The sequence below is a fragment of the Chrysemys picta genome, chromosome 2, assembly GCF_011386835.1.
Source record: "Chrysemys picta bellii isolate R12L10 chromosome 2, ASM1138683v2, whole genome shotgun sequence".
NCBI classification, from domain to species: Eukaryota; Metazoa; Chordata; order Testudines; family Emydidae; genus Chrysemys; species Chrysemys picta.
The window spans coordinates 114,142,484-114,167,974 of NC_088792.1; the positions used below are offsets into that span (position 1 = coordinate 114,142,484).

Consider the following 25,491-nt stretch of genomic DNA (forward strand, 5'->3'; position numbering starts at 1 on the left):
AGATTCCTATGGAATATTTTACAATGACATAAATGCTTCCCCATTTCAGAAGATAATAGATAATAGATATTTTGTGGTTAGAACTTTGAGAGAGGATGTAAAGATGTCAGAGAGAAAAATGTAGGGCAGCTTAAAATTAGAGGTGGACAGGAACCAAGCCCCTCTGTATAAACAAACTCAGACTTTCAAGAAGCTTGGATGTGATCCGAATATGAACTTTGCAGTACAAATAAGTCTGTAAAAGTGTTTCATACATTTGACTCTTCCTCTCTTTTCTCTCCTTTCATTACAACAAAATAGCAGCAGCCGAAGGGTACAAAAACCTTGCATAAATTGCAAGTGTTCCAACTGTGCACTCTATGAAGCTGCCTTTTCAGTTTAACAAAACTAATGGCAGAAGATTCACACGATTCTGTAAGCTCCCTTAAAACTACATTAGAAGGATTCACCTTTTTCTGCTAATTGCCCTATGGGTGTGTGGCATTGAAAAATTGTCCCAGCCTCTGCTTTTGAATGAGCAAAAATATTATGAAGAAAAAAAAATCTATATTTTAGCCCTAAATGTTTGTTTAGAGTCGGGGGCTCTAAAGCAGCATGAATGAGTATAATACTGTATAAATAAAAATAACATAATAATAGAATAAGGCCTTATAATTAGTTACTTTTTTAGCCCTTTTTTTTATTATTAAAGTAACTCACTAGAAGGATCTACAGAATTGCATGGTTTTGGGGCATCCCTAAAGAAAATTAAATCAAAATGCACTGGTTCATGTAATACCTGTAATATATATAGAAGTTGACAGTACTTAGTTATATTTCTCACTACAGCAAAACCAAAACAAAACAACCCCCCTGCCCCCAAAAGCTAAAGGCCACACTACAGAAAAGCACTCACCTCAATATTTGTAATCACCATTTCTCTAAAAACATAGGCAATAGTACAATCTTCAGATTGACATTTGACACGAAAGTTGCCATACTCCATTATATCTGGTGGATCAGGCCAATACTGATGACATTTGGTCTGCAAAGAAAAAAAGAAAGTACAAGCCATGAGCTTACAATTAATATATTTTTTCTCATTTTCTCATTTGAACAGGGCATCTATGTGACCCAACTATCTCTTCCTACATCAACATTCAGAGAGCTCAGTAATGTTATTTATAACTGTTCTGGTTTGTTTTGTGGAATGTGTGCATCTGCACCTGAGAACAGCTTGACGTGTTGGGCCTGATTCTCCACGGCCTTGTGTAGTCATTTACACCCGTCCAAAGTGCATGCTGAATGCCAAAGTTGTGATCCTCACATTCACTTTACACAAGTGTCAATGAATGACTACAGTGTACAAGCGGGTGGAGAATTAGACCCATCACATCTAATGGCATTATTGAACATCTTTAATCCTCAATGCCTGCTTTCTGAGATTTAAAACCCCCCACGACCACTGAGCAATCAAATTTTTGCTGATCATGGGATAGTAACAGAGTTTCTGTAAAAATACAACCCAAGTTTTTGTTGGGTCAATGAAATTCTTGTTTTGCAAAAACGTGGTCGGAGCTAACAGGTATTTTTAAGTGCTATTTTCTTTTTTTGAAATCTCACAGGAACATATAGTAATTTTTTTTCAAGTGAACAACAATATTTTGAAACAATATCAATTTAATATTACAAATCATGGGTATACACGGATACAAAAATGGAGACTGGCCTTGAAGACTGGATCAAAATGTCAAACCTCAGTGTTGTTCCCCCATAAATTTACGAATATATATCCAGGGGTCAAAATAACTAATTACAAGGAGATTTTTTTTAAACTTTAATAATGCGCCATTTTGACCTTTGCATATAGTTTTGCAAGTTTTAGGAGGCATTAAGGTTGGGTAGGCAGTATAAATTAGCGGGATTACAGTGGGGATTGGCAAGAGGAAGAGAAACTACATTAGTGAACTAGGATAACAGTTTCTTTGTTTTGGAGAACAAAAGCACTGCAGCTGATTTTAATGAGCTGAAAAGGCTTTTGCCAGGAGTACGCTGGAACAAGTATGTTTAATGTGTGATTTACACTGGAGGGGCAGTTTTCAAAGAGGATGCTGATTTTTCAATTGAATGACAAATATCAAGGTATTTACTTTTAGTCATATTATCCTTTTCCAGAGGGTGGGGATGGGGGGGTGGAGATAAACAACATGTATTTAGACTATCAGAAAACTATAGTATTTGTCTTCAGCCATAGACCAAGGTTGCATAAATGGATGATTGAATAGTCCAGATTTCACCCCCATTTGGGTGTTTGTTTTACATATAATGGCCAATGGGACAGACTATAGAGGAGATAAAGAAGAAAGCCCTAAGTTCTATACAAGCAGTGCTGCACTTCACTCGCGTCCATGGGGGCAATCTTAGAGTTCTCAAGGCTAAAGTCTGTGCCCAAATACTACATGGTGCAAAAATATGGGGCTGGAAGAATACTAGTGAATTAGATGTTGTGTCAAACACGTTTTTAAGGAAATGTTCAGCCTCTCAAATTACACCCGACTTGCTTTACTCAGGGCAGAGGTAGGGGAATGTTATTATTTCGACCAAAGCCAATGCCTTTATATTAATTATCGGCTCTGTATTTGGCACATGAATCAACAGTGCCTTCCAAGGTTATGTCTGGAAGAACAGCTCAACAAGCTATAAACTCAACAAGTTCACCATTCCCTCCATTCTTTTGTACAAGAAGACTTTGGCAAACCAGTAAAGTGCCTAAAACCACTATGGCTTATTGTTAAAGACAGCCTAGTCAGCAAGCTGTAAATTGGCCATTCAGCAGTCTCAGCTTGACCAAGGCAGGAGGGGAGGGGGTTTTGGGTGCCTCAGAAAGGGCAGCTTGACCCCGCGACCTTCCTGGTAAAAATTGTGTTAAAGTTGCTGATACATGCATTTTAAAAGTGCAGGATGTACCCCCAGGAATGTCTATTGGGGTCTCAATGCTGCAGGCTCTGGAAAGACCCACACCTGGTTAATCAATAATCAAAAGGAGCCTCTTGCTTGCCCAGTGGAAATGCTTGCTTGACAAGTTTTCTTTAAGGGACGTGTCATTGTATTACTAATGTATAAATAAGGGGGAAAAGCTTCAAGACTGCTCTCTCCCTCTGGATGCATCTTGTGTTCCCCGCTGGCAGACAGGCTGCCACTGTGTCACTTGAGAGCCACACTCAGCTTCGGTAATTATGGAGGGTTGGGGGTGTTTTATTAATCTTGTTGCGGATGTGTGTTAGTGCTTGAGACCAAGTAAAGTTTAGCTTTTAAGTGAAAGCACTCTTGTGTTGTCCTGTTTGTGCCAGTCATCTATTGGTTGGACGGCCGTGTCTCCCCTGATTTATTTTTTGACACCACCTCACACAGAATAAAAGTTACCAAGTGATTTGGGTTGAAAGAACCCCGGGTAACACTTCGGACTTTTTGGAACTTGACTTGGTTAGGACTGTAAGCAGAAGGGTGAAAACCATAACTAAGCTCAGAGCAAAAGATATCAGTAACCCCTGGATGTAGCATACAATAAATATGTCTTCTTGTCTTTCTCAATTAAAGAATATCCACAGATATGAGCAATATTTGGATATTGTGAACAATACATTAAGGATGGCCTGTTGTAATAATTGGGACTTACAAATTTACCCTAATTGTGAGCTCAACTGTGAAAAGTGAAAGTTCCTAAAATGTCAAAATAACTAATAAAGACAAATGTTAATGGGAAAAACTGCAAAAAGAGAGACAAAAAGACTAAATATGTCCAAACAAAAAGGCCTCCTGATATAACTCAAGGACTGTGTTAAAATTATGTTTGATAAACAAGGAAAGTGTGGAACTGGAAACCAATGCACCAAAACTGGTGTGTCAGAAATTAGGTCTAACTGGTGGAAAAAATAAGAAGGGGATGGGCTATTCCACGCCTCACTCTGTTCTGGGGCCCTTAAAGAAAGAGACTTTGGAAAACAAAGTGGCTACTGGAGTGAGTTTCACCCTCATGGCTGTCACCCCGACTGTCTCATGGGATCAGGGCCGTCTTTAGGAGGGTGCGGGTCCGGGACATAGGCGCCGAGTTTCTAATCTGCTGAGGGATGCTTACCCCTGGCTCTGCCCAGGGCCTGACCCCACCCCACCCCTTCTGCCAAGGACCCACTCCCACCCTGCCCTCACCCCGCCTCTTCCCCACCCAGTTCTGCCCTCCTCTCCCCTCCCCCCTCAGCACCTCCTGATCCGTGGCAGGCGGTAGGCGCTGAGAGGGAGTGGGAGGCGCTGATTGGCAGGGCCCGCCGGCGGGCAGGAGGGGGAGGTTTTGGTAGGGGGGCTCCCCCCCCCCCATCTGCCCATCCCCGTTCGCGACCTCACCCCGCTTGCCCGGGGTGTTCTTAGTAACTGGTTATTGGTTTCTCAGCTTTTCCTGTTTTCCCCCTCTCCTAGGTTTCCATGGATGGCTGTGTGGGAAAGGAATGCCATCCTTTGCAGGATCTCTCCTAAGTGCAGGCAAAGCCAGTCAAGCTCCTCTTGCTTTCCTTCAACATAACTGAAAAGGACTCCAAAAAAGGGTGATACTAAGGCACCCTGGGATTCTGTCAATTCAACAGTTTCCCTCAGCAGTTCCCACAGTGAAGAGCTCTAGTGGAAGTTAAAGTTGTTTAAAGCTCACTACAAAAATGCTGAAAGAGGACAGAACCATCTATTCTCTTCTGGTATGAATCTTTCATCAGGTGGATGCAGAGGGCTTAGCTGGTGCGGGGAGGTATGGTTAATATACACCAGGGCTAGCTTTCCTGAGTCTAGCCTCCAGTTTAGTTAAAGCTGTTTTCAAATATTTTTCAAGTTGAAACATTACAGTTTCTTAGCAACAACACTGCTGTAGAGTGCGTGCACTGCTTTTGAATACTCAAGACAGCCTGGTTAAGTTTCTCTCAAGGATTCTGATTAGGTTTTAATTTAGGTTAAGCCACCTACATATCTTAAAATTTTCTTCTCGCTTAGTAATTGCAAATAAGGTTATACATCTAAAAGCTCCTTTATACTTATGTACATATATATACCTCCACAACCAAAAATCATCTTTCATATTGTCTCAACGTATATATGTGAAGCTTATATTAGATGAGCGATACCATACACCTCTACCTCGATATAACGCTGCCCTTGGGAGCCAAAAAATCTTACCGCGTTATAGGTGAAACCGTGTTATGTCGAAGTTGCTTTGATCTGCCGGAGTGTGCAGCCCCGTCTCCCCAGAGCACTGCTTTACGACGTTATATCAGAATTCATGTTATATCGGGTCGCGTTATATCGGGGTAGAGGTGTATTCCTGAACAACTTCTCCTTTGGGAGAAGAGCGCTAATCACAGAAACTTAAGCTATGGCATTATCATCTCTATAACTCTAACTCCTCATTGATTCAATCATTATATTTTATTTTGTGCCAGTTGGTTTGAATACCCCATAAAATAAGTAAAATGATAATTATTTCTGGCATGTTTTTCATGAAATGCTTATACATTCTCTCTCATCATGCCATCTGATTGTCCCTGAAATGTTCACATTTTGGATCTGCGCTTGTAGAGAGAGAAATCATTGTAAGAATACTCTTCCCTATTCTGATTGTATTTAAAATAAAATAAATAAATGAATGGAGATATCCTATCTCCTAGAACTGGAAGGGACCTTGAAAGGTCATCGAGTCCAGCCCCCTGCCTTCACTAGCAGGACCAAGTACTGATTTTGCCCCAGATTCCTAAGTGGCCCTTTCAAGGATTGAACTCTCAACCCTGGGTTTAGCAGGCCACTGCTCAAACCACTGAGCTATCCCTCCACCCTTAAAACCCTAGCAACCATATAAATGAAATGTGTATCAAATCTTGCAAAATCTTTTAGACTTTTCCACAAAATAAAATAATTCCTTCCTACTGGGAAAAAGACTTCAAATCTCCACTAGGTTTTGAATTTGACAATTCTACTTTTCCCATTAGCACTGTGAACCAATAGTCCTCTATTTTCTCACTGATCCATATCCTGTAGTCCCTTTTAGGGTGAGTGGCATATTTATTATTTAAATTTTCAAAAATTGCCTGGTTTTAAGTTTATATCACTGTATGAAACTAGAATAATTTATATGAAATTTCAAAGTGCATTGATGATTTTCTGCACTAAACATTATGGTTTGCATTAAAAATACCACATTTGAAGAAACTTCAGACTTCAGAAATACCATTAAAACAACATTTTGTGTGAAAGATTTTGCAAGAAAAATTATTCATTGCCTAAGTCAGTTTCTAGTCAATGGAAGCTTTGCTTAAATGAGGACTAATTAAGAACTGCAAAATTTCAACCAACATGACTAAACATTTATCTTACTAGAGCAGTTAAGATAAATCAGCTTTTTCAGGCACTGAGATTAAGTTTACATCTTCATGTGATCAGAAATATGTAATTCAAATGGTTTGGGAGAATGAGAGAAATAGTTTGTTCAGTAGAATTTTTTTCTCCCCTCATATTAATGGGGCCACTCAAACTAGATATAAGAACGTACTTTGCCCTATGAAAGGATCTGTTTTCAGCTCAGTGATTATTAAAACAGCACTTATACCTTTGGGAAAAATGTATAACAACTTTAATTGATAAACACCATATACCTTAGATATTCAAGCTATACATTCACTTTGTTTCCCTCAAGATTTTCCTGATGACATTTTCTTCTACCAAACATTTTTAAAACTTACCCCAAAGACTTCCAAATAGCCACACTTTGTTAATAATTTGACGTAATGTTTTTTAAAAACGTTCTCCAAAATACAGCATGAAAGAAGGTATCCATTTTAATGGCATTTAAACAAGCCCCACTCCCATGCCTCCAAAATCACCCTTAGCTGAATTTACTGAAAATTATTTTAAAATAATCAGTTAGTAACAAGACTTTCAAAAAAAGTAGTGATCAAGATGAGAATATAATGCCTGCTAACAACATTAGACTGAGATTTACTTACAGGTCAAAAAAGAGTGAACAGCACAACCAAAACATGTGATTACCTTTTAAACAGACTCAGAAAAGCACCACAATGAAGAAGCCTTTACCACGTTTATTGTCCCCTAGGAAAAGGAATAGTCCAGCATTGATGCGGACATGGAAACCATGAGACAGACGCCACAACATGGATAAATGTGAAGACTGTAACTTTATTAAAAGCCAGTGGGGAACCACTCCCGAATCATCTGGTAAGGCTGTTTCACTGCAAATTTCAACTGGGCACCAATGGCTCCAGATTCTAGAAGCATAGGGGTGGGAATGAAGGCAGTGTCCCTTTTATACCCTCCTGCCTGCTTGGGATGCTGGCTGGAAGCCAGATCCACAACCACTTCCCCTCCTCTGCTCAGGCTGAAGAAATGAGATGAGGAAAGCCACATGCTGCACAACACATGCAGGCATGCCCACTTCTGCACAATGTTGTACTCGGGGCCCATACTCAAAGCAGCCTTTCTTGTTACAGGGACCTTACATTGGACCCTATTTAACCCACCGACCCCACTGGAACCCATCAAAGTTGCAACAATGTAATTTAATCCCACCCCCACAAGTGGACCTCTGATGCTGGATGGAAGGTGAAACCCACCCCCACAGCAGTTTGTCACTTGGGGAAAGTCCCTTCCAGACCCCAAATAAAGTTTGGCAGTCAGCCTAGCTTCCTGAGTAAGAGTGCAGCTGGAACAGAGTCCACGTGGCTATCTGCCAGCAGCAAGAGCAAGCAGATGCCATCACCTTTCCTGCCCTTGCAGGCAAGAGCCAAATCAGCTGGCCCCTCATAGCCCTGTAGTTCAGTGGCAGCAGGACTAGGCGGGACAGGCTCCATTGATGGATGCCATGAGGCAGCCCATCCTGTGATACAGGGCGGTGGGGAGAAGGAATGACAATCACCCTTCCCATCCCTCATACATGCATGGAGCAGGGAGAGGAAGGGGGAGCTGGGGAAGCACCAGTAGCACTGCCTCAGTTGCTCCTGCTTTCGATCTCCATTTTTCTCCTTTCACTCAGAGAAGGAAAGGAAAAAGATACTCCTTCACCTCCATCAAAGATGCACCCTGGCTAGTGGAGTGAGCATTACCAGATATCATATTCCATGCCACTAGGAGTTGTGCCTATTTTAATTTTTCATACCAATGCATTACATGAAAAATTCTCTTGGTTTCTCCACATGATCATTCTTCATATTTTTTAATGTAAAATCATTAAAATCAGAACGGGGTTTATAAATGTTGATCATGAGGATTGTGTAAGAAAACTAGCAGAGGCATATTCAGATATAATGATTGGGGTATCTGAAAAGAATCATCCTTCATGCCTGACGGGGAAAACTGAGTTAAGAAACTGGAAAAACTGATGAGCAACTTTGGTTCATGGAAATGAGAGTGTGTCAGTTGTTGAACATATGAATATTTCTTTTTGAAGTGAAACATGTAAGACTGAACTGGAAAAAAATCCTCCCCGTAAATGATTAATTATGCCTCAATTTACAGGCTGAATTTAGGAACCAAGGGCCAAAATCACTCCTGTTGATACAGGAAAGTGAAAGTTGCCGTCTGTGGCCCAGAGGGGTTCAACAGTCAGGCTTGCCAGTGTGTGATACAAGCAATCACAATGAGTGACAAACTATAGAAATGTGGAACACCTGTGGTTTGTTGTATGTCATGCCATAAGTGACATTTATAAAGGTTTTTAACGATAACACCATGAGAAAAGGCTTTTTTCTCATTGTGTAAATTAAATAAGCTAGTTTAAAAAAATCAACAAATTCCATCAAATGCAGTCATAAGGACCCCCCTCCTATGCACCCTCACACACAGGTTGTCAGAAGGGTCTGAATTCTGGACCTTCATATTCCCACACAGATCTTTACCCTTGAAGCTACAGGATTATCTTATTTTTTTTGCAGTCCAGCCTCTAGGGAGGGATGGGATGCACATTTAGGCAGCAAGTTACACAACTATTTGGTAGAAAGAAATAGAAAGTTGGAATCAGGACTCCTGGGTTCTATCTCTGTCTGAAGGGCAATGGTGTTTAATGGCTGGAGCAGCATGAATGACAGAAGGAGTGTAGTGTCACCACCCATCTAATCGAAGGGATTAAGTGCCATGGAAAACACTGTACTGAAAAACTATGCTGGTGAGACATTCCTTGAATATCTCAGGCTTCAGTAAAGAAATATCTAATCTGTTTAAACATATTTTCACCTTGTAGATATCTGTAATTAACTGCCATCATTTTAACAGACAGAAACAGAATAAATCTAAATGCTTTGCAAGGTCCTCCTCCATTGTGCCCATCAAAGAAGCACTACCAAAATACCTGGGGACATGCAAGACAGTTGTGTGTGGCCTGAAATCATCTTAGTCTAAAAAGCTGGAAATTGTATTTACGAATGCAATTTCTGACTGTCTGGAGAAGCCTGACTGAGTTGTAGTGATGAGAACATGCAAGCAACTGGAGGGCAGACAACCCAATAACTTATTTCTATTTGATCCATTAAAACAATGAAGTAGGATTTACAACAACAGTGTTACATTTCAGTATGTGTCAATTTGGTGCTCTCTATCCACGCACATAGATAGAATATATATAATTTATAATGTAACTATATTTTATATGTTAAAATATTACAGGTGAAGTTTTTAGTGCCACTTATAGTTAAGTTCCCTCACCCTTTCCAATATAAGACTCTGCTTTCAGTTGCTTATAACTTTGCCAAACTTTAACTATTAGAATTAAAATATTTCACATTGACTGCTTGCCTCAGGCTTTTATTTTTTTAATTTCAACTGAAATAATTCAGTCATTTCTGAAAATGAAATGACAGGAAATACATTTTGCCCATGTTAAAAAAAAACGTACAGATATTTCATTGAGGTTAGTGCCTCTGTGCTTCAAGGGAGGGCTTGTAATTTAGCATGGGGTGGTCTTGGTGTCAGATGTGCTTTTTGTAACCAAAAAAATTGCCCAAATTTGGCTAACTTACAGGCCCCCAAAAAGTCGCAGTTCACACATGCTCAGCGGAGACTGGTTAGAGTTTGGCAGCTGAATTCTGTGAAGATTCCATCTGCACTGGGCATTCTACAGCCCAGGGCTTGCAGTACTTTCTTTACAATGGCTCCTCTGGACAGCTGGGTGCCAGGCATCATAACTAAGAGCAGGGAGATTGTCCTGCACTCTTCCTGCTGTAGGCAGCCTGGACAAGGAGGAAGCCACCTAACCAGAAGGCAGAGGAGTGTGGAAAAAGGGGGAGACATGGGAAGAAGGGGGCAGCAAAGGAAGGGGGAACTAGGGAGCACACTCTTCCAGAACCTGGAACTGAACACAGGTGTCCCGAGTGTCTACATTTCTCAGCTGCCACTACATACCTGTGAAACCCATTGGCTAAATGTGTCTCTCATCCCCTTCAAGTGTTTGGTTCACAAAAAGGAGAGCAATCTTACCAGTTATTCCGTTAGCTCAGGCAATGGAGATCCGTGCTTTGGATTTAAAGGTGCAGAAGCTACTGGTGACCTAAGCTAGGGGTCTAAATGGTTTAACATGTTATTTCTGTCTTTTGTTTGTTTTTTAAGAAACTTGGAAATTATATCTGAAAGATGATGGTTGTGAAATCAAGCACTCAGAAGTTGGGAAATGCCAATTTAAGGTTGCCCAGGCAACCTTAATTTGCCCCAGCCCCCAACCCCGTGTGTGTACGCATTATGATACAGTCACCTACTATTATGGTATGGTTACATACAATTTTTTTTCTACGGGACCCATTCTTAGTTCAGTGAATGGGTGGCCATCACTGACATATTCAATACCTTTGTTACTGTATTTATACTAGTTGTAATAAAACTTTGTCCTTGCTAAAAAGTGTCACAAATCCAAAATTGCTCTTTGAGATGGCGAAACAACTGTTGCCAGAGTTAAGGTTTTTAATTATGCTTCTGTGAATGGCTGTGTATACTTAACTGTACCTAAGGATCATGCCTTAACCCTTACGGCTTTAAGGACTTGTCCTCACTAAGGAATTGAAGAACAAACTCTTAACTCTGTCTTCAGAATTTATAAGTCTGCTCGAACTTCCCTGCCTTCCTTCAGCTGCTCTCACTTACTTCCCAATCAGTGTCTTAAATTGAACCTCCAAATATTCACTCCCAAATAAACCAGCTCCCAAACCAGATTCCCAACCAGAATGTCAGTTTCAGGAATTGACAGTGCATTGAGAGTTTACTTTGGGAACACAGCTAACGGTTGAGGAGGATTTCTATCAGTAGGAAGGCAGGCAAAAGTCACGATCTGTCCCACCTCCCAGATGCCAGAAAAAAACAGTTACTAACCTTTCATAACTACTGTTCTTTGACATGTGTTGCTAATGTCCATTCCATGCTAGATGTGAGTGTGCCACATAAACAGTTGCCAGAGATTTTACCGTTAGTGGTATCCGTAGGACTGGCTCTAGTGCCCTCTGGAGCTGTGCGCGTATGTGCCCGCACTCTCTCACTTCCTTCTTGCCAGTAACTCTGACAGAGGGGTAGGAGGATGGGTTATGGAATGGACACGAAGAACTATATACACTAACTACAATAACTCTGCAATATATGACAGAAAAGTTCAAACCATTGGGAAAGAAGCCTTGCAAGAGCAAGAAGGATAGTTCCAGGCAATTGTCATGGGTAGTAAATAGGAACTGAGAGGTGCAAGGCTGGCAGGGCTCCTTATGCCGGTGCATAGATGCATGGCTCCAGAGGACGCTAGAGCTGGTCCTACAGATACCACTAAGGGAAAAATCTCCGGCAAGTGTGCACGTGGCGTGCACACACCTAGCATGGAATGGACAGAACACGCACTCAAAGAAGAACCTTTACTACTCAGAGCAGTGCTCCTCATTTGATCTGCCTCCGAATCCTTAAACACAGCAAGTTTATATGTCATCCATTCACTAGCTCAGGGGTGGGCAAACTATGGCCCGGGGGCTGCATCCGGCTCTCCAGACGTTTTAATCTGGCCCTCGAGCTCCCGTGGCCCATCGGAGCTGCAGGGGTGGCGTCTGCAGACCGGACAGCGCACAGAGCCACCTGGCCGCACCTCCCTGTAGAAGCCGGAGGGGGGACATGCCGCTGCTTCTGGGAACTGCTTGAGGTAAGCGCCGCCTGGAGCCTGCACCCCTGACCCCCTCCTGCACTCCAACTCCTTGCCCCAGCCCTGATCCCCCTCCCTCCCTCCGAACACCTCAGTCCCAGCCCGGAGCACACTCCTGTATCCCCAAACCCTCATCCCTAGCCCCAGCCAGAGCCCTCACCCTGCCCTGCACCCCCAACCCCCAATTTTGTGAGCATTCCTGGTCCACCATACAATTTCCATACTCAGATGTGGCCCTTGGGCCAAAAAGTTTGCCCACCGCTGCACTAGCTGGTCATTTTTTAGAACAGTGGTCCCCAAACTGTGGGGCGTGAGACCATTCAGGGGTGCATGGCAGATCCTGGGCCAACCCCTTCAGGGGGTGTCGAGGGAGTGCCACCCAGCCCACACTCCGATCCCAGCTCCACTCGGCTCTGGCCCCACCCCCAGTCCCAGCTTCACTCCCAGCCACAGCTTCGGGGCCCTGCTCCTGACTGTGGCCTCGCTCTCTGAAAAAGTTTGGGAACCACTGTTTTAGAGGTAAAGGGATTTTTCACCTCATGCATATGATAAATTAGAGAGCAAATATATTGTACACTGGATATAGAAATATTTGCACTTTTGGATTTCCTATGACTTGAAGAGTCTATGAACTGATTTCAAAACCATAATTTAGTAAATCGATTCTCTAACAGATTCTTCAAAGCAGTTTTAAGAAAGGAGTCAAAATATTTTTTCACAGATTCTCAACAACATAAGTAATTTAACTGGACTAAATTTTGGCTATATGCTTTAGAGGGCATTCTCTAACTCCTCTCACATGATGTTTTCAGAAAAGCAGGTATCAGAATCTGCCATTCTAATATTTTATACATTTTCACACACAGAGTGGCAGGAAACAAGCAGCAGGCCTAACTGTTGCAGAGTTATTTATTCAGGAGAGGGGATAAGAAACAAAGTTCAAAAAGGAAGGAAGATACACAAGCTTCTTTAGCAGAAAGGATTTCAATATAAACCAGTTTCAATAGCCAAGACCAAAACACAATTTAGACATAAATGTTTAATTACTTCGGGACTGATGTGAACTGCAAGCTTCAAGAGTGGATATACAGGCTTACCCGTCCTCGTTCGGTGAGGGTTGTCAACATGATGATCAGCGATAACCTATGATCCCAGACTACCTGCCAGAAATGTGCGCAGGTATGTGGAAGAGGACCTTGAGTGGCGATATATCTGTTCACAATGCCAGCTGACGGAATTTCCATCTGTCAGGAGAAAAAACACCTTAATCTCATTACTCAAATGCCCAATGTAATATTGTTTTCTTGTTTAAAATAACTTTCACAAAGATGATCTGCTGAAGGAATTTTAAAGAAACAATTTGAGTAACAAGATTAACAAGTTCACTTTAAATATTTTACAGAATATCACAATATTTGATTACTAATTTAAAATGGACCAAAATCACATGCTGAAACACAGCAATTTCTATTAAATTATTTTTCTACACAACAATGAAACCTAGTTATAAACTCACTCAGATCCTTGAAGCCCTTTACAAACTAATAAGTGTAGCATACAAATCATTACAACTTAATCTAAAATGAAAGGTTATGTACTGACTTGCTAAATTTACTCTCAACAGGCAGATATTTTGAATTCTCCTGAAAATGTTTTACTTATCCTGTTGTACAATTTTACAACCTATAATTCTATACTATTCCTCCCACATTTTAAAAGAAAAAATATACTTACAAAAAAATCTCACGTTTTCTTCCGCTTCCCAACATTTACCCTCTATATTTAGCTTCTCAACTGCTAGAAATGTAAACTACAGCAGCAGTTCTCAACACTTTTCCCATTCATGACCTAAAACCCAGTTGCAGGGGTCAAACTGTGCTGATATGTGGTGGTTTGATAAACTGGTAAATTTATCTGGAGAATGTCTTCTTGTGATCCAGAATATATATGATCATTTATTAAAAATGTCTCTCTCTCTCATGGTTGAAAAAGAAAACCTTCAAAAGGTGAACTGATGCAGTGAGGTGGCCCAAATCTGGAGTAGCCTTAAATAATTACTCTCAGAGAAATATAAACTGACTCTGTTCATTTCAATATGCGATTAACTCTGAAATCTAATTATGACGATTTAAGTGCCAACTTGATTATTTCATTGCTAATCAGAGCAAATGAGAAAGGAGATGGACATTATGCATATCTGCTAAGAGAGTAGAATCACTTTTTGGCGTCTCAAGTAGGTGGAGTTTGGTTTGTGGACTCCACTGCAGGTGTATCTGTGTCCCTGTGCTGCTGATTGGAGAATTTTGGTAGAAGTGTCCATTTGGCCCACCCCCACCTTGTGGTCTGCCATAAGACTATCCAGCGTTGAACGGGCAAACCCTCCTCAGTTACTTCTCTACCACAGAGCGTATGATGAGAACTCTGAAGTAGAGGGGAGGAGGATGGTTCATGGAGCACCCAAGGGGGACACATCTTGAAGAACCATTGTTACTGCACAAGGTAATTACTTCTTCTTTGAATAGTGTCCCTACGAGTGCTCCATTGTAGGTGACTCCTGAGAAGTATGCCCTACTGGAGGCTGGGGCTTCAGAGTCGGGCCTGTGATGGATGACAGTATTGTGGCACTGAATGTGGCGTCTACAGCAGAGTCCCCCACGATGGCATAGTGTTAGGCAAATGTATGTGCAGATGCCCAGGTAGCAGCTCTGAAGATTTCTGATATAGGGATACCCTTGGAGAAGGTGATGGACGAGGAAATCAATCTCGTAGAATGTGTGCGGATTACAGATGGAAGTGCTAAATTGCGAATCTGATAACAGAGCTTGATAGAGTTTGAGGCCCATTTAGAGAGCCTCTGAGCTGAAATCATGTGCCTGTAGACCTGTCTGCGATGCAGAGGAAGAGTCTCAGGATTTTCTAAAAATTCTTGTCCTCTCCAAATACAAGGCTCCTTACGTTGAGTGTATGGAGGATGGCTTCCCTATTATCCTGGTGATGTTTGGGATAAAAGGTAGAAAGGTGAATGAGTTGGTTCACGTGAAATGCAGAAGTCACTTTGGGGTGAACTTTGGATGTGGTCTCAGCGTGACTTTGTCGAAGAAAACCACTGTGAAGGGTGGATATGCCATCACGGCTGTTATCTCCTCTAGCCTTCTTGCCGAGATAATGGTGATCAGGAACACCTTCATGGAAAGATGAATTAAAGAACAAGTGGCCAGGGGTTCAAAGGGAAATCTAGTCACTTCTTTTAATACTAGATTGAGATCCTATTGTCAGAATGTGTCATGGAATACCACTGCATCTCTCTCTCTCTCGGTCACGTGGGAATTTGCAGGGGAGACTGTCCACTGTCATGTTGTGTACTGGCAGGTAAGCCGCTGATATTGTAACATTGTGGGAAATGCACCAGTTCCATAGCTTTAGTGCTTTCATTCAAAGGGAGGGCAAGCTGAAGACAATGTCTGGCAGATATTTGAGGGCTGGATTGCACGGTCTCTGTAAGTAATGCCGTCTTGATGGTTTAAGTAATACATGCATGCTATGTTGTCCGTCATGACCTTTGTGTGCATACCTCTGATCAGCAAAAGGAAATGAGCACATGCGTTCCTGACCACTCTGAGCTTGAGTACATTGATGTGAAGGCACATCTCAGATGGAGACCATCTGCCCTGCACTGTGAGATCGTTGAGATGTGCGCCCCATCCTATGAGGGATGCATCAGTGGTGAGAAGTAGTAATTGGAGAAGAATGCACAAACAGGATTCCCATGCAGGGTTTGCCAGGACGGTTTGCTTTTGGTGGGCATACATAGGAGTTTGTCTTTGTTCGGTCTGTAAATTGAACTGAAGCATGATTGGAGGCATTTCATGCAAAGTTTGGCAAGAGCTATCACAGATGTGCCCACGGCCATGTGCCTCAGAAGCTGAAGGCACACATCACAAAGAACCTCAGTTACTGCACAAGGCGAGTAATCCTCTCTTCTTTGAGCTATCCCTGTGGGTGCTCCACTTTAGGTGACTATAGAGCAGTATCCCTAGCTGAAAGGATGGGTCTTTGGAGCTGGATCTGTATGCAATGATAAAATAGCTAATCCTATAACAAAGCATCTGAGGTCGAGCCTTGCTCAATTGCATAGTGCTCTGTGAAGGTATGGGCTGATGACCAGGTGGCTACTTTACAGATGTCCGGATGGACACATTGTTCAGGAAGGCTACTGAAGTGAAGAGCGATCTGCTGGAGCATGTTCAAATTCCCGGTGGGGGTTGCAGATCATGTTGACAGTAGCAAAGGTGAACATGCCTGGAAATCCTCTGCTTAGATATGGCTGATCCTTTCGACCTTTCCGTAACAGAAAGAAATAGCTTGGGTGACTTCCTGAAAGTTTAGTCCTTTCAGGATAGAATGCTAATGCCCGTCTGACATCTAGAGTGTGGAACACTGCCTCTCGTTTGTTCTCATGAGGTTTAGGGAAGAAAGACGGGAGGTGGATAGGTTGGTTCAGATGGAATGAGGAAGGTATTTTGGGTACAAATTTAGAGGGTGGTCTTAAAGTGACCTGGTCTTTAAATAAAATTGTATATGGGGGGTATGCCATGACAGCCCCCAGGGCCGGCTCCAGCGTTTTTGCCGCCCCAAGCGGGGAAAGAAAAACAAAAAAAATCGGCGGCACTTCGGCGGCAGCTCTACCGCCGCCGCTTCGTTTTTCGGCGGCAATTCGGTGGCAGATCCTTCCCCCCCGAGAGGGACTGAGGGACCCGCCGCCGAATTGCCGCTGAAGACCGGATGTGCCGTCCCTTTCCGTTGGTCACCCCAGGCGCCTGCTTGCTGCACTGGTGCCTGGAGCCAGCCCTGACAGCCCCTAGTTCTCCCACTCATTGTGCGGATGTGATGGCGACGAAGAAGACCACCTTCATCGATAGGTGCATGAGTGAACATGTTCCCCTGGGTTCGAATGGGGGACCAATGAGGCAGTGTAGTACAAGGTTAAGGTCCCAGGGTGGGGTGGGAACTCGTATTTCAGGATAAAGGTTTCAAATGGTTCCCTGTGGAACCATTTAGTGATAAGATGGGTGAAAACTGAGAACCCATGAACTTTGTGATGGAAACCTGTGATGGCTGCCAGGTGTACTCTAAGTGAGCTCGATGATAGTCCTGATTTCTTTAGCTCCACTATATAATCTAGTACCAGTGGCAAGGGGAAGTAATAGCCATGGCTTGCCGATTCTGGTACCTTATGTGGAATCTCTTCCATTTGTGCAGGTAAGTATAACGTGTAGTCGACCTTCTGCTATTTAATAGTATGTCCCTTACATCTTCCGAATAGGTTATTTCATTGTCCTGGAACCATGGAGGAACCATGCCTTCAGGTGGAGGATCTCTAGGTTCAGGTGGTGAACCTGGCCTGCATCCTGAGACCAGAGATATGGAAGAGGAGGAAGAGCGAGTGGTGGGCATACCACCATCTGCAACAGGTAAGGGAACCAAGTTTGTCTGGGCCATGTGGGAGTTATCAAGATGACTCCGGATTGTTTGGCCTTTATCTTATGTATTACCCTGGATATGAAGGGAAGAGGGGGCAACGCGTAAGCAGAAGCACACCCCATTTGATGAGGAAAGTAACTCCTAGAGATTTGGAGCCCAATCCTGCTCGTGAGCAGAATTGTGGACACTTGGCATTCTGGGCTGTAGCAAAAAGGTCTATACTTGGGAAACCCCAGTGTCTGATATATTTCCCACTTGTGGTCCTGAGAGAATTTTCTGCTTAGTGCATCTGCTGTGGTACTCTGACATCCTGGTAGACAGGTAGCTGATATGTTGATGTTATGATGGATGCACCAGTTTCATATCTCAGTGCTTCAGTGCAAAGGGAGTGTGACCTTGCTCCTCCTTGACCATTTATATAAAACATGCAAGTGATGTTGTCTTTCAGTACTTTGATGGTCTTGCTCCTAATCAGAGGTAAAGAATGTGAGCATGCATTGCAGACTGCTTATAGTTACAGTAAATTGATGTGTAATGTTGACTCAAAGGGGGATCACCTGCCCTAGATTGTGTGGTTGTTCATGGCAGTACGGTCTTCAGCACAGGCTGTGCAAGCCTGCCTGGAGACCCTGGGCACAAACTTGCATTTCTAACCGATACTGAAGCCCATGTTGTCACAGCTTCACTGCTATTTTTATCGCGCCGTTTAGATTAAAGCGAGTGCATGTATGTTTACACAAGATGCAAATCAAATCTCCGACTGCAGTGTAGACATACCCTAAAATGAAGATATCATTTAGAAAATAGTGTGTGTTGTATTGATGGCAAAAAAGTGAAAGTATCAATACATAGGGCTTGGAGCGTTTGAAACAAAGTTATCATTTATCAATGTCTTGGGAAGCTTCTGAACCACCCTTAAGTTGTTGAATACTAAAGCATACTCAGGTCAGACTGTAGCTCTTGGCAAGAAAGCTTTGAAATGCCCTCACACTGAGTAACACATTAAGGGAGGTTTATTTACAAGGTTGTAAGAAATATCCTTCCCTTTACTGAGTGAGTAAATTTAATAATGTGGGAAGGAGGCACAAAGAGCCTTTTCCTCTTGAATGCAAAGAAGTACGGCATTATTGAAATCTTATGTTTAAGAGAATGCTAGGTTTGGGGACCAGCTACTGGTCTGGCTGGCACACCATCCCTTGCATATTTCTAAGTGGCAGAGCCCCAAGCCCTCTTGAGAATATGCTGAAAAAATATAGACAAGTGCAACGAGGGAAACATTCATTCTTTTTAAAGTGAGTCTACACTTACCGCGAAACATAGAGTACAGCCACTGCACACCCAGCGAGCACAGTTATAAATAGCAGTGTAGATGGTGAGGCACCGTGTAAGAGAGTAGAGTATAGTCAAGTGTCCTACACACCTGAACCCCACAGGGAATATAGCCTACACTGCTCTTTATATGCCCAAGCAGTGCCTCCCAGGTCTACACTGCTGTTTTTAGCATTGTAGTGTTATGTTGCCTCCCCGGTGCCTCCTCCTACTAGAGCCTTTTCTTACCCCAGTGCAACACTCTGGCAGCAGGTGCTTGTAATCCTAGATATACATTATTAGACAAATACTAATTATTAAATCCACAAAATTACTGGCCTTAAAATTGATGCAATATATATGAAACTGTCTAACCGCTTTTCCTTATTAAAAACAACCCTGCACATCTGCTAATGGTTTCCATGTGTTTAAGCCTCCTGTCCACCAGTATAAATATTTGCATTCCTAACAAAGCACTTTAAGCTACTTATGAGCTCCTAAAGCTACAGTGAACAAAACGTTAGGCTTTTTGGAATTAAATAAATAAATAACTTGGCCGCTATATTATTCATTTCTTTCTATAATTAATATGGATGCCTGTATAACTTACATTCACATAATTCGCATTAATGTAATCTTCGTTTCCCTGCAATATTATCCGTGTGGCATCATCTATGTTAAAAAAAAAATTAATTAACAACTGGATGGCATGCTTTATTATCACCTCCTTTCATTAGGTCAAATAACCAAGTGATCACAGGCATTTGGATTACAGGCACATGAACAAAGCATAGAAGTGTTTTAGAATGTAACATGGATGCACAATTACAAAACTTTGATTATATAATAAATTCAGTAATGGCAAAATTCAATGTGGTGGTTTTATAACATGTAAAGCATTATTTAGGTGTTAAAAGAAAACAGTCAAATTTTGTACTTAATACTCACAAGGTAGAACATCTTTGTATCGATTTTTGTCCATATTTTGAGGTATTTTTGCACACGTAACAGCCAGCCCTGGCTTTTTTCTATAAAGTTGCTACAAAACAGATATGAAAGAGGTAACATTTTGAAGAATTTGCTTAGGCAAAAAACACGATAGACACTAAATAGATCCACATGTAAATGCATCTTCTTTTAAAAGAAACTTATGTAAAGCAACTATGCAATGGGAAAGACATCTCTTTTTCACTGCCTACAAAGTTAAAGTGAGGGTGATTTTTAAATTCCAAAGCCACAAGAACAGAAACCCTACTATTATTGCTAGACCATCATCTTCTGTACATGAATGTCTGAAAAATCAAGGAAATGTGTGAGAGTCATTGACTGTTCCCAGGCAAGATCTACTTTGTCTTATGATAAATATTGCAGAATGTTGGGTTAGAAATAGAGGAAGGAAGAAGACGGCAATAAAAAAGCAGAAGAGAAGTAACTGCTGAAGACTAGCACTTCCCAGAATTAATAGTAATGCAGATTCATGCACACGTTAACTTACTAGACTAAAACTGCTATTTTCCATGGACTTTGGGGGTGTGTGTGAAGGGTGGGGCAAAGTCTACTCATTTTAGCTGTGAAATTCTGAAGTGGCTTTTAAAAAAACAGCTTAATAGCAGGATATTAACAACATTCCATTCACATTAGACATATGCAAATAGCATAAAACATGCTTTTCAAATGTAACACACTCAAATATGGAATTTATTAATGAAGTTTTTGCTAACAATAGAAGAGGTGTCCAGTATGCTGTGAAAGGGAGATGTGTAAAAAGCCTAGAGAATAGTGCTGAACAACCAACATGCAAGAGCAAGCAAAGTTATTTCAGGGAGATAGAGTGAAAAAAATTCTGAAACGCTGCGTGTGCAAGAAATGATGGACTTCTTTTATTGCGTCCATGACAACAAATCAACCCTAATTCAGACCTATACTGATGAGTATGGGGTCATAACCTCTGGTAACCATGTCTTATAGTCTTACTAGTGCACACACCAGGTGCACTCAGCATCCTCAAAGCACTTTTAGAATCTCTATGTAACTTCACAATCTCTTTTTTATCTCTTTCCGGGGCATTGTATATCATTAACACGTACGACTAAAAATATACAAGCACATTGCAATGAAAGAGCCCTCGTTTATATGCTTAAATACTTTGTTGGATAGAGGCCTCAACAGTGAATTAAACAGGGTCTTGCAGATCTGTGTGTTTTTTTGGAACAAATTCTATCTGGCATATCTGGAATAAATATGACTGTATAATGGTGTAAATGAAAACACAGTGGGCCTATATAGATGACATACAGACAATGAGGCAAGGGAAAATATGGACCAAGGTATAGCGTCTACGCGGGGAAAAATTGTATGTGATTAAGTAATTAAATTTTTAACTCCCCACCTACCCACAAAATGTTATGACTGTGTGTGAGACTGTAGTTTTGGCATGTCTCGATATACAAGAGCTTCATTTTGCAACATATATATCTATATGTCTCACGACTAAAAATAAATAAATATTAGGGCTGTCAAGCAATTAAAAAAATTAATCACAATTAATTGCACTGTTAAACAATAATAGAATACCATTTATTTAAATATTTGTGGATGTTTTCTACATTTTCAAATATATTGATTTCAATTATACCACAGAATACAAAGTGGACAGTGCTCATGTTATATGTATTTTTATTACTAATATTTGCACTGTAAAAAACAAAAGAAATAGCATTTTTCAATTCACCTAATACAAGTACTGTAGTGCAATCTCTTTATCATGAAAGTTGAACTTTCACATGTAGAATTATGTACCAAAAATCCTGCATTCAAAAATAAAACAATGTAAAACTTAAGAGCCTATAAGTCCACTCAGTCCTATTTCTTGTTCAGCCAATCGCTCAAATAAGTTTATTTATATTTGCAGGAGATAATGCAAGGTCACATGAAAGTAAGAACAGGTGTTTGCATGGCACTGTTGTAGCTGGCATCGAAAGATATTTACATGCCAGACACGCTAAAGATTCATATATCCATTTATGTTTCAACCACCATTCCAGAGGACATGTGTACATGCTGATGACGGGTTCTGCTCGATAACAATCCAAAGCACTGTGGACCGATGCATGTACATTTTTATTATCTGAGTCAAATGCCACCAGCAGAAGGTTGATTTTTTGTTGTTGTTGTTTTGGGTTCTGTAGTTTCCGCATCAGAGTGTTGCTCTTTTAAGACTTTGGAAAGCATGCTCCATATCTCATCCCTCTCACATTTTGGAAGGCACTTTAGATTCTTAAACCTAAAGTGGGTCGAGTCCTGTAGCTATCTTTAGAAATCTCACTTTGGTACCTTCTTTGCGTTTTGTCAAATTTGCTGTGAAAGTGTTCTTAAAATGAACAACATGCGCTGAATCATCATCCGAGACTGCTAGAACATGAAATACATCGCAGAATGCGGGTAAAATAGAGCCAGAAACATACAATTTTCCCCTACAGAGTTCAGTCAGAAATGTAATTAATGCTTTTCTTTTTTTAATGAGCATCATCAGCATGGAAGCATGTCCTCTGGAACGGTGGCTGAAGCATGAAGGGGCTTATGAATGTTTAGCATATCTGGCATGTAAAGACCTTGTAATGCCAGCTACAAAAGTCCCATGCAAATGTTTCTTCTCACTTTCTGGTGACATTGTAAATAAGAAGCCGCAGCATTTTCTCCCATAAGTGTAAACAAACGTGTTTGTCTTAGTGATTGGCTGAACGAAAAGTAGGACTGAGTGGATTTGTAGGCTCCAAAGTTTTACATTGTTTTGTTTTTGAGTGCAGTTATGTAACAAAAAAAAAATCTACATTTGTGAATTGCACTTTCATGATAAAGAGATCGCACTACACTACTTGTATGAGGTGAACTAAAAATACTGTTTCTTTTATCATTTTTACAGTGCAAATATTTGTAATAAAATAGAATATAAAGTGAGCAATGTACACTTTGTAGTCTATGTTGTAATTTAAATAAATATGTGAAAATGTAGAAAAAATCCAAAAATAGTTAACACATTTCAATTGATATTCTATTGTTTAACCGTGCGATTAATTGTGATTAATTTTTTTGAGTTATCATGTGAGTTAACTGCGATTAATTGACAACCCTAATATAATATGAGAGAAACAATTTTCAAGTTCCTAAGAAATGCATAACTTAATTGGCTTATACCTTTTATGATTATCAATTTATCCTCCTTCACAGTTCTATTAAGTATTATTACAGTATTATTAAGGCAAAGTCTACTTACTACCTTTTACAATGATCTTAACAAAAATCTGCTTCCTGTAAAGGGTATTGAAATATTATTCTGTTTTACAGGGGCCATAGTCTTATTTCATCTTTATGTTCTCTTCAATGTTGTAGAGGCACTGAGAATTATTTATAAGGAAAACAGCCCACAAACTTTTAGGCCTGAAGGTCTTAAAAATTTCGCCCTGTCATTACTTGGCAGAACAAGTGAACAGCTCAAGCTTAAGTCTTTATTTCCTTCAAGTCAACAGAATTAACTTATCTTAAAATGAATATCTGCTTACAAAGCACAATGTATATTGTGACAAAGTTCCTCCTCTATCTTGGTGGGTGCTGCGCTTATTGGTGGATTTTCTTGCCTCAGAGATTCACCATGTGGGTTGGGGAATAGCCCAGAGACCTTCCCCTCTGGGAGAACCCACAGTCCAGGTCAATTGGGAGGTCTGGGGGGAACCCGGGCCCGCCCTGTACTCCGGGTTTCAGCCCAGGGCCCTGTGGACTGTAGCTGTCTATAGTGGCTCCTGTAACAGCTGCATGACAGCTACAACTCCCTGGGCTACTTCCCCATGGCCTCCTCCAAACATCTTCCTTATTCTCACCACAGGACCTTCCTCCTGGTGTCTGATAATGCTTGTGCTTCTCAGTCCTCCAGCAGCACACCCTGTCACTCTCAGCTCCTTGCGCCTCTTGCTCCCAGCTGCTCACACTCGCACCACAAACTGAAGTGAGCTCCTTTTAAAACCCAGGTGCCCTGATTAGCCTGCCTTAATTGATTCTAGCAGCTTCTTAATTGGCTCCAGGTGTCCTAATTAGCCTGCCTGCCTTAACTGGTTCTAGCAGGTTCCTGATTACTCTAGTGCAGCCCCTGCTCTGGTCACTCAGGGAACAGAAAACTACTCATCCAGTGACCAGTATATTTGCCCTCTACCAGACTCCTCTACCCCACTGGTCTGGGTCTGTCACAATATATACACACACTACATACTTAATTTCCATCCCCCACCCCCAACTCTACTTTTACCTCTTCTAAGCAAAAGAAGGTTTAATAATCTAATCCCTATTATATCATGAGGAATTTTGGGGAATTTTAATTCTTCCAAAGAGCTTAATGTATCTTGCCATTTTAAAATAATATAGTCTTTAATATAAGATTCCATACACAAATAGAGTAAAAGCAACAGGATGCTGACAGAATATCTTTTTACATAAAAATCTGTGGTTACCAAAAGCATGTGTTGAAAATTAGTTCCTCTATAAGGTTAACTGAATCCTGATACTCAGTATCACAGTTTGCAACACATTTTCAGTTTGAACAGCATAAGCAGGGGAAAAACTCACATGGGAAGAGACCTAGTTAGTACATTTTTTAAATACTTGCAGCAATTAAAATTTAGGTTCAGCTTTTGGTTTGATTAGCAATTTGTGCTTTTAGTGGAAGACAAAGATATTATTAATGTTAAGATCTCAGCTTTGAGTTTTCAGAGTCCTTCCCGGCTTAAAATGTATTATGTTAAAGTCCACTCACCAGAGAGAATTTCTAAGCACAGCAGGTACAAGAATGGCTTTCTGTTTTATCACATCGTATTTGAAGATCTGCTTAGCTATTATAAGAAACCAGAGCCTATTAGCAATGGTTGCCATTGCAAACTCCACATTTCCCTCATTCCGTCACATACTGAATATATCAAAGGACAGTTTTAGAAATTTTTTCTTCTCCATTTCCCCTCCCCACAACATTGGGGTAAACGTATAGAACTCGTATAGAATTTTATATTTTATAGGTGTTTTATGAGCCCATAATTTAAAAACAGACTTTTAAAACTGAATTTTAATAGGTTATTAAGTCTATGATATATACTAATTAATTTGCATCCTAGAGTTAAAGAACTGGCTAAGGAACCACTGACTATTTTCAAAAAATTCCTGGAGAACTGGGGAACTACCAGAAGTCTGAAGTAAACATATGTGGTTCTGTTTTTCAAAAATGGAAAACTGATCCTGGCAATTACTGTCTTCTTGGAATAATGCAATGCTCTCTCTCTCTCTCTGGAGATAATAAAATTCAGCTAGTGCAAAATGAAGTAGTCCACTTAGTAGGGCCATGTCTCCACTACACACCACTTTTCGGTGCAGTGTAAGATATGTGTAGAACCCTGTGCGGATACAACATTTATATCTGCGGATGTGGATATCTGCGGAGCTGCAGGGCTCTACCAGGAACCGCAGCGACAAAAGCAGCAGCATGTCGGGCCGCC

At 41.1% G+C, this 25,491-nt stretch overlaps 1 protein-coding gene across 6 annotated transcripts in view; it reads right to left on the reverse strand.

Annotated features, from left to right (window-relative positions):
• Positions 1-25,491, reverse strand: part of PTPN3 (protein tyrosine phosphatase non-receptor type 3) — a 341,924-nt gene that overhangs the window by 17,849 nt on the left and 298,584 nt on the right. For all 6 annotated transcript variants that reach the window (XM_008169326.4, XM_065584007.1, XM_065584011.1 and 3 more), the window contains 4 exons: positions 19,910-20,000; positions 19,572-19,633; positions 13,270-13,416; positions 896-1,024 (listed from right to left, as the gene is read on the reverse strand). In XM_008169326.4, coding sequence (XP_008167548.4) covers positions 896-1,024; positions 13,270-13,416; positions 19,572-19,633; positions 19,910-20,000 — 429 coding nt within the window. The remainder of the gene's footprint in view (positions 1-895; positions 1,025-13,269; positions 13,417-19,571; positions 19,634-19,909; positions 20,001-25,491) is intronic.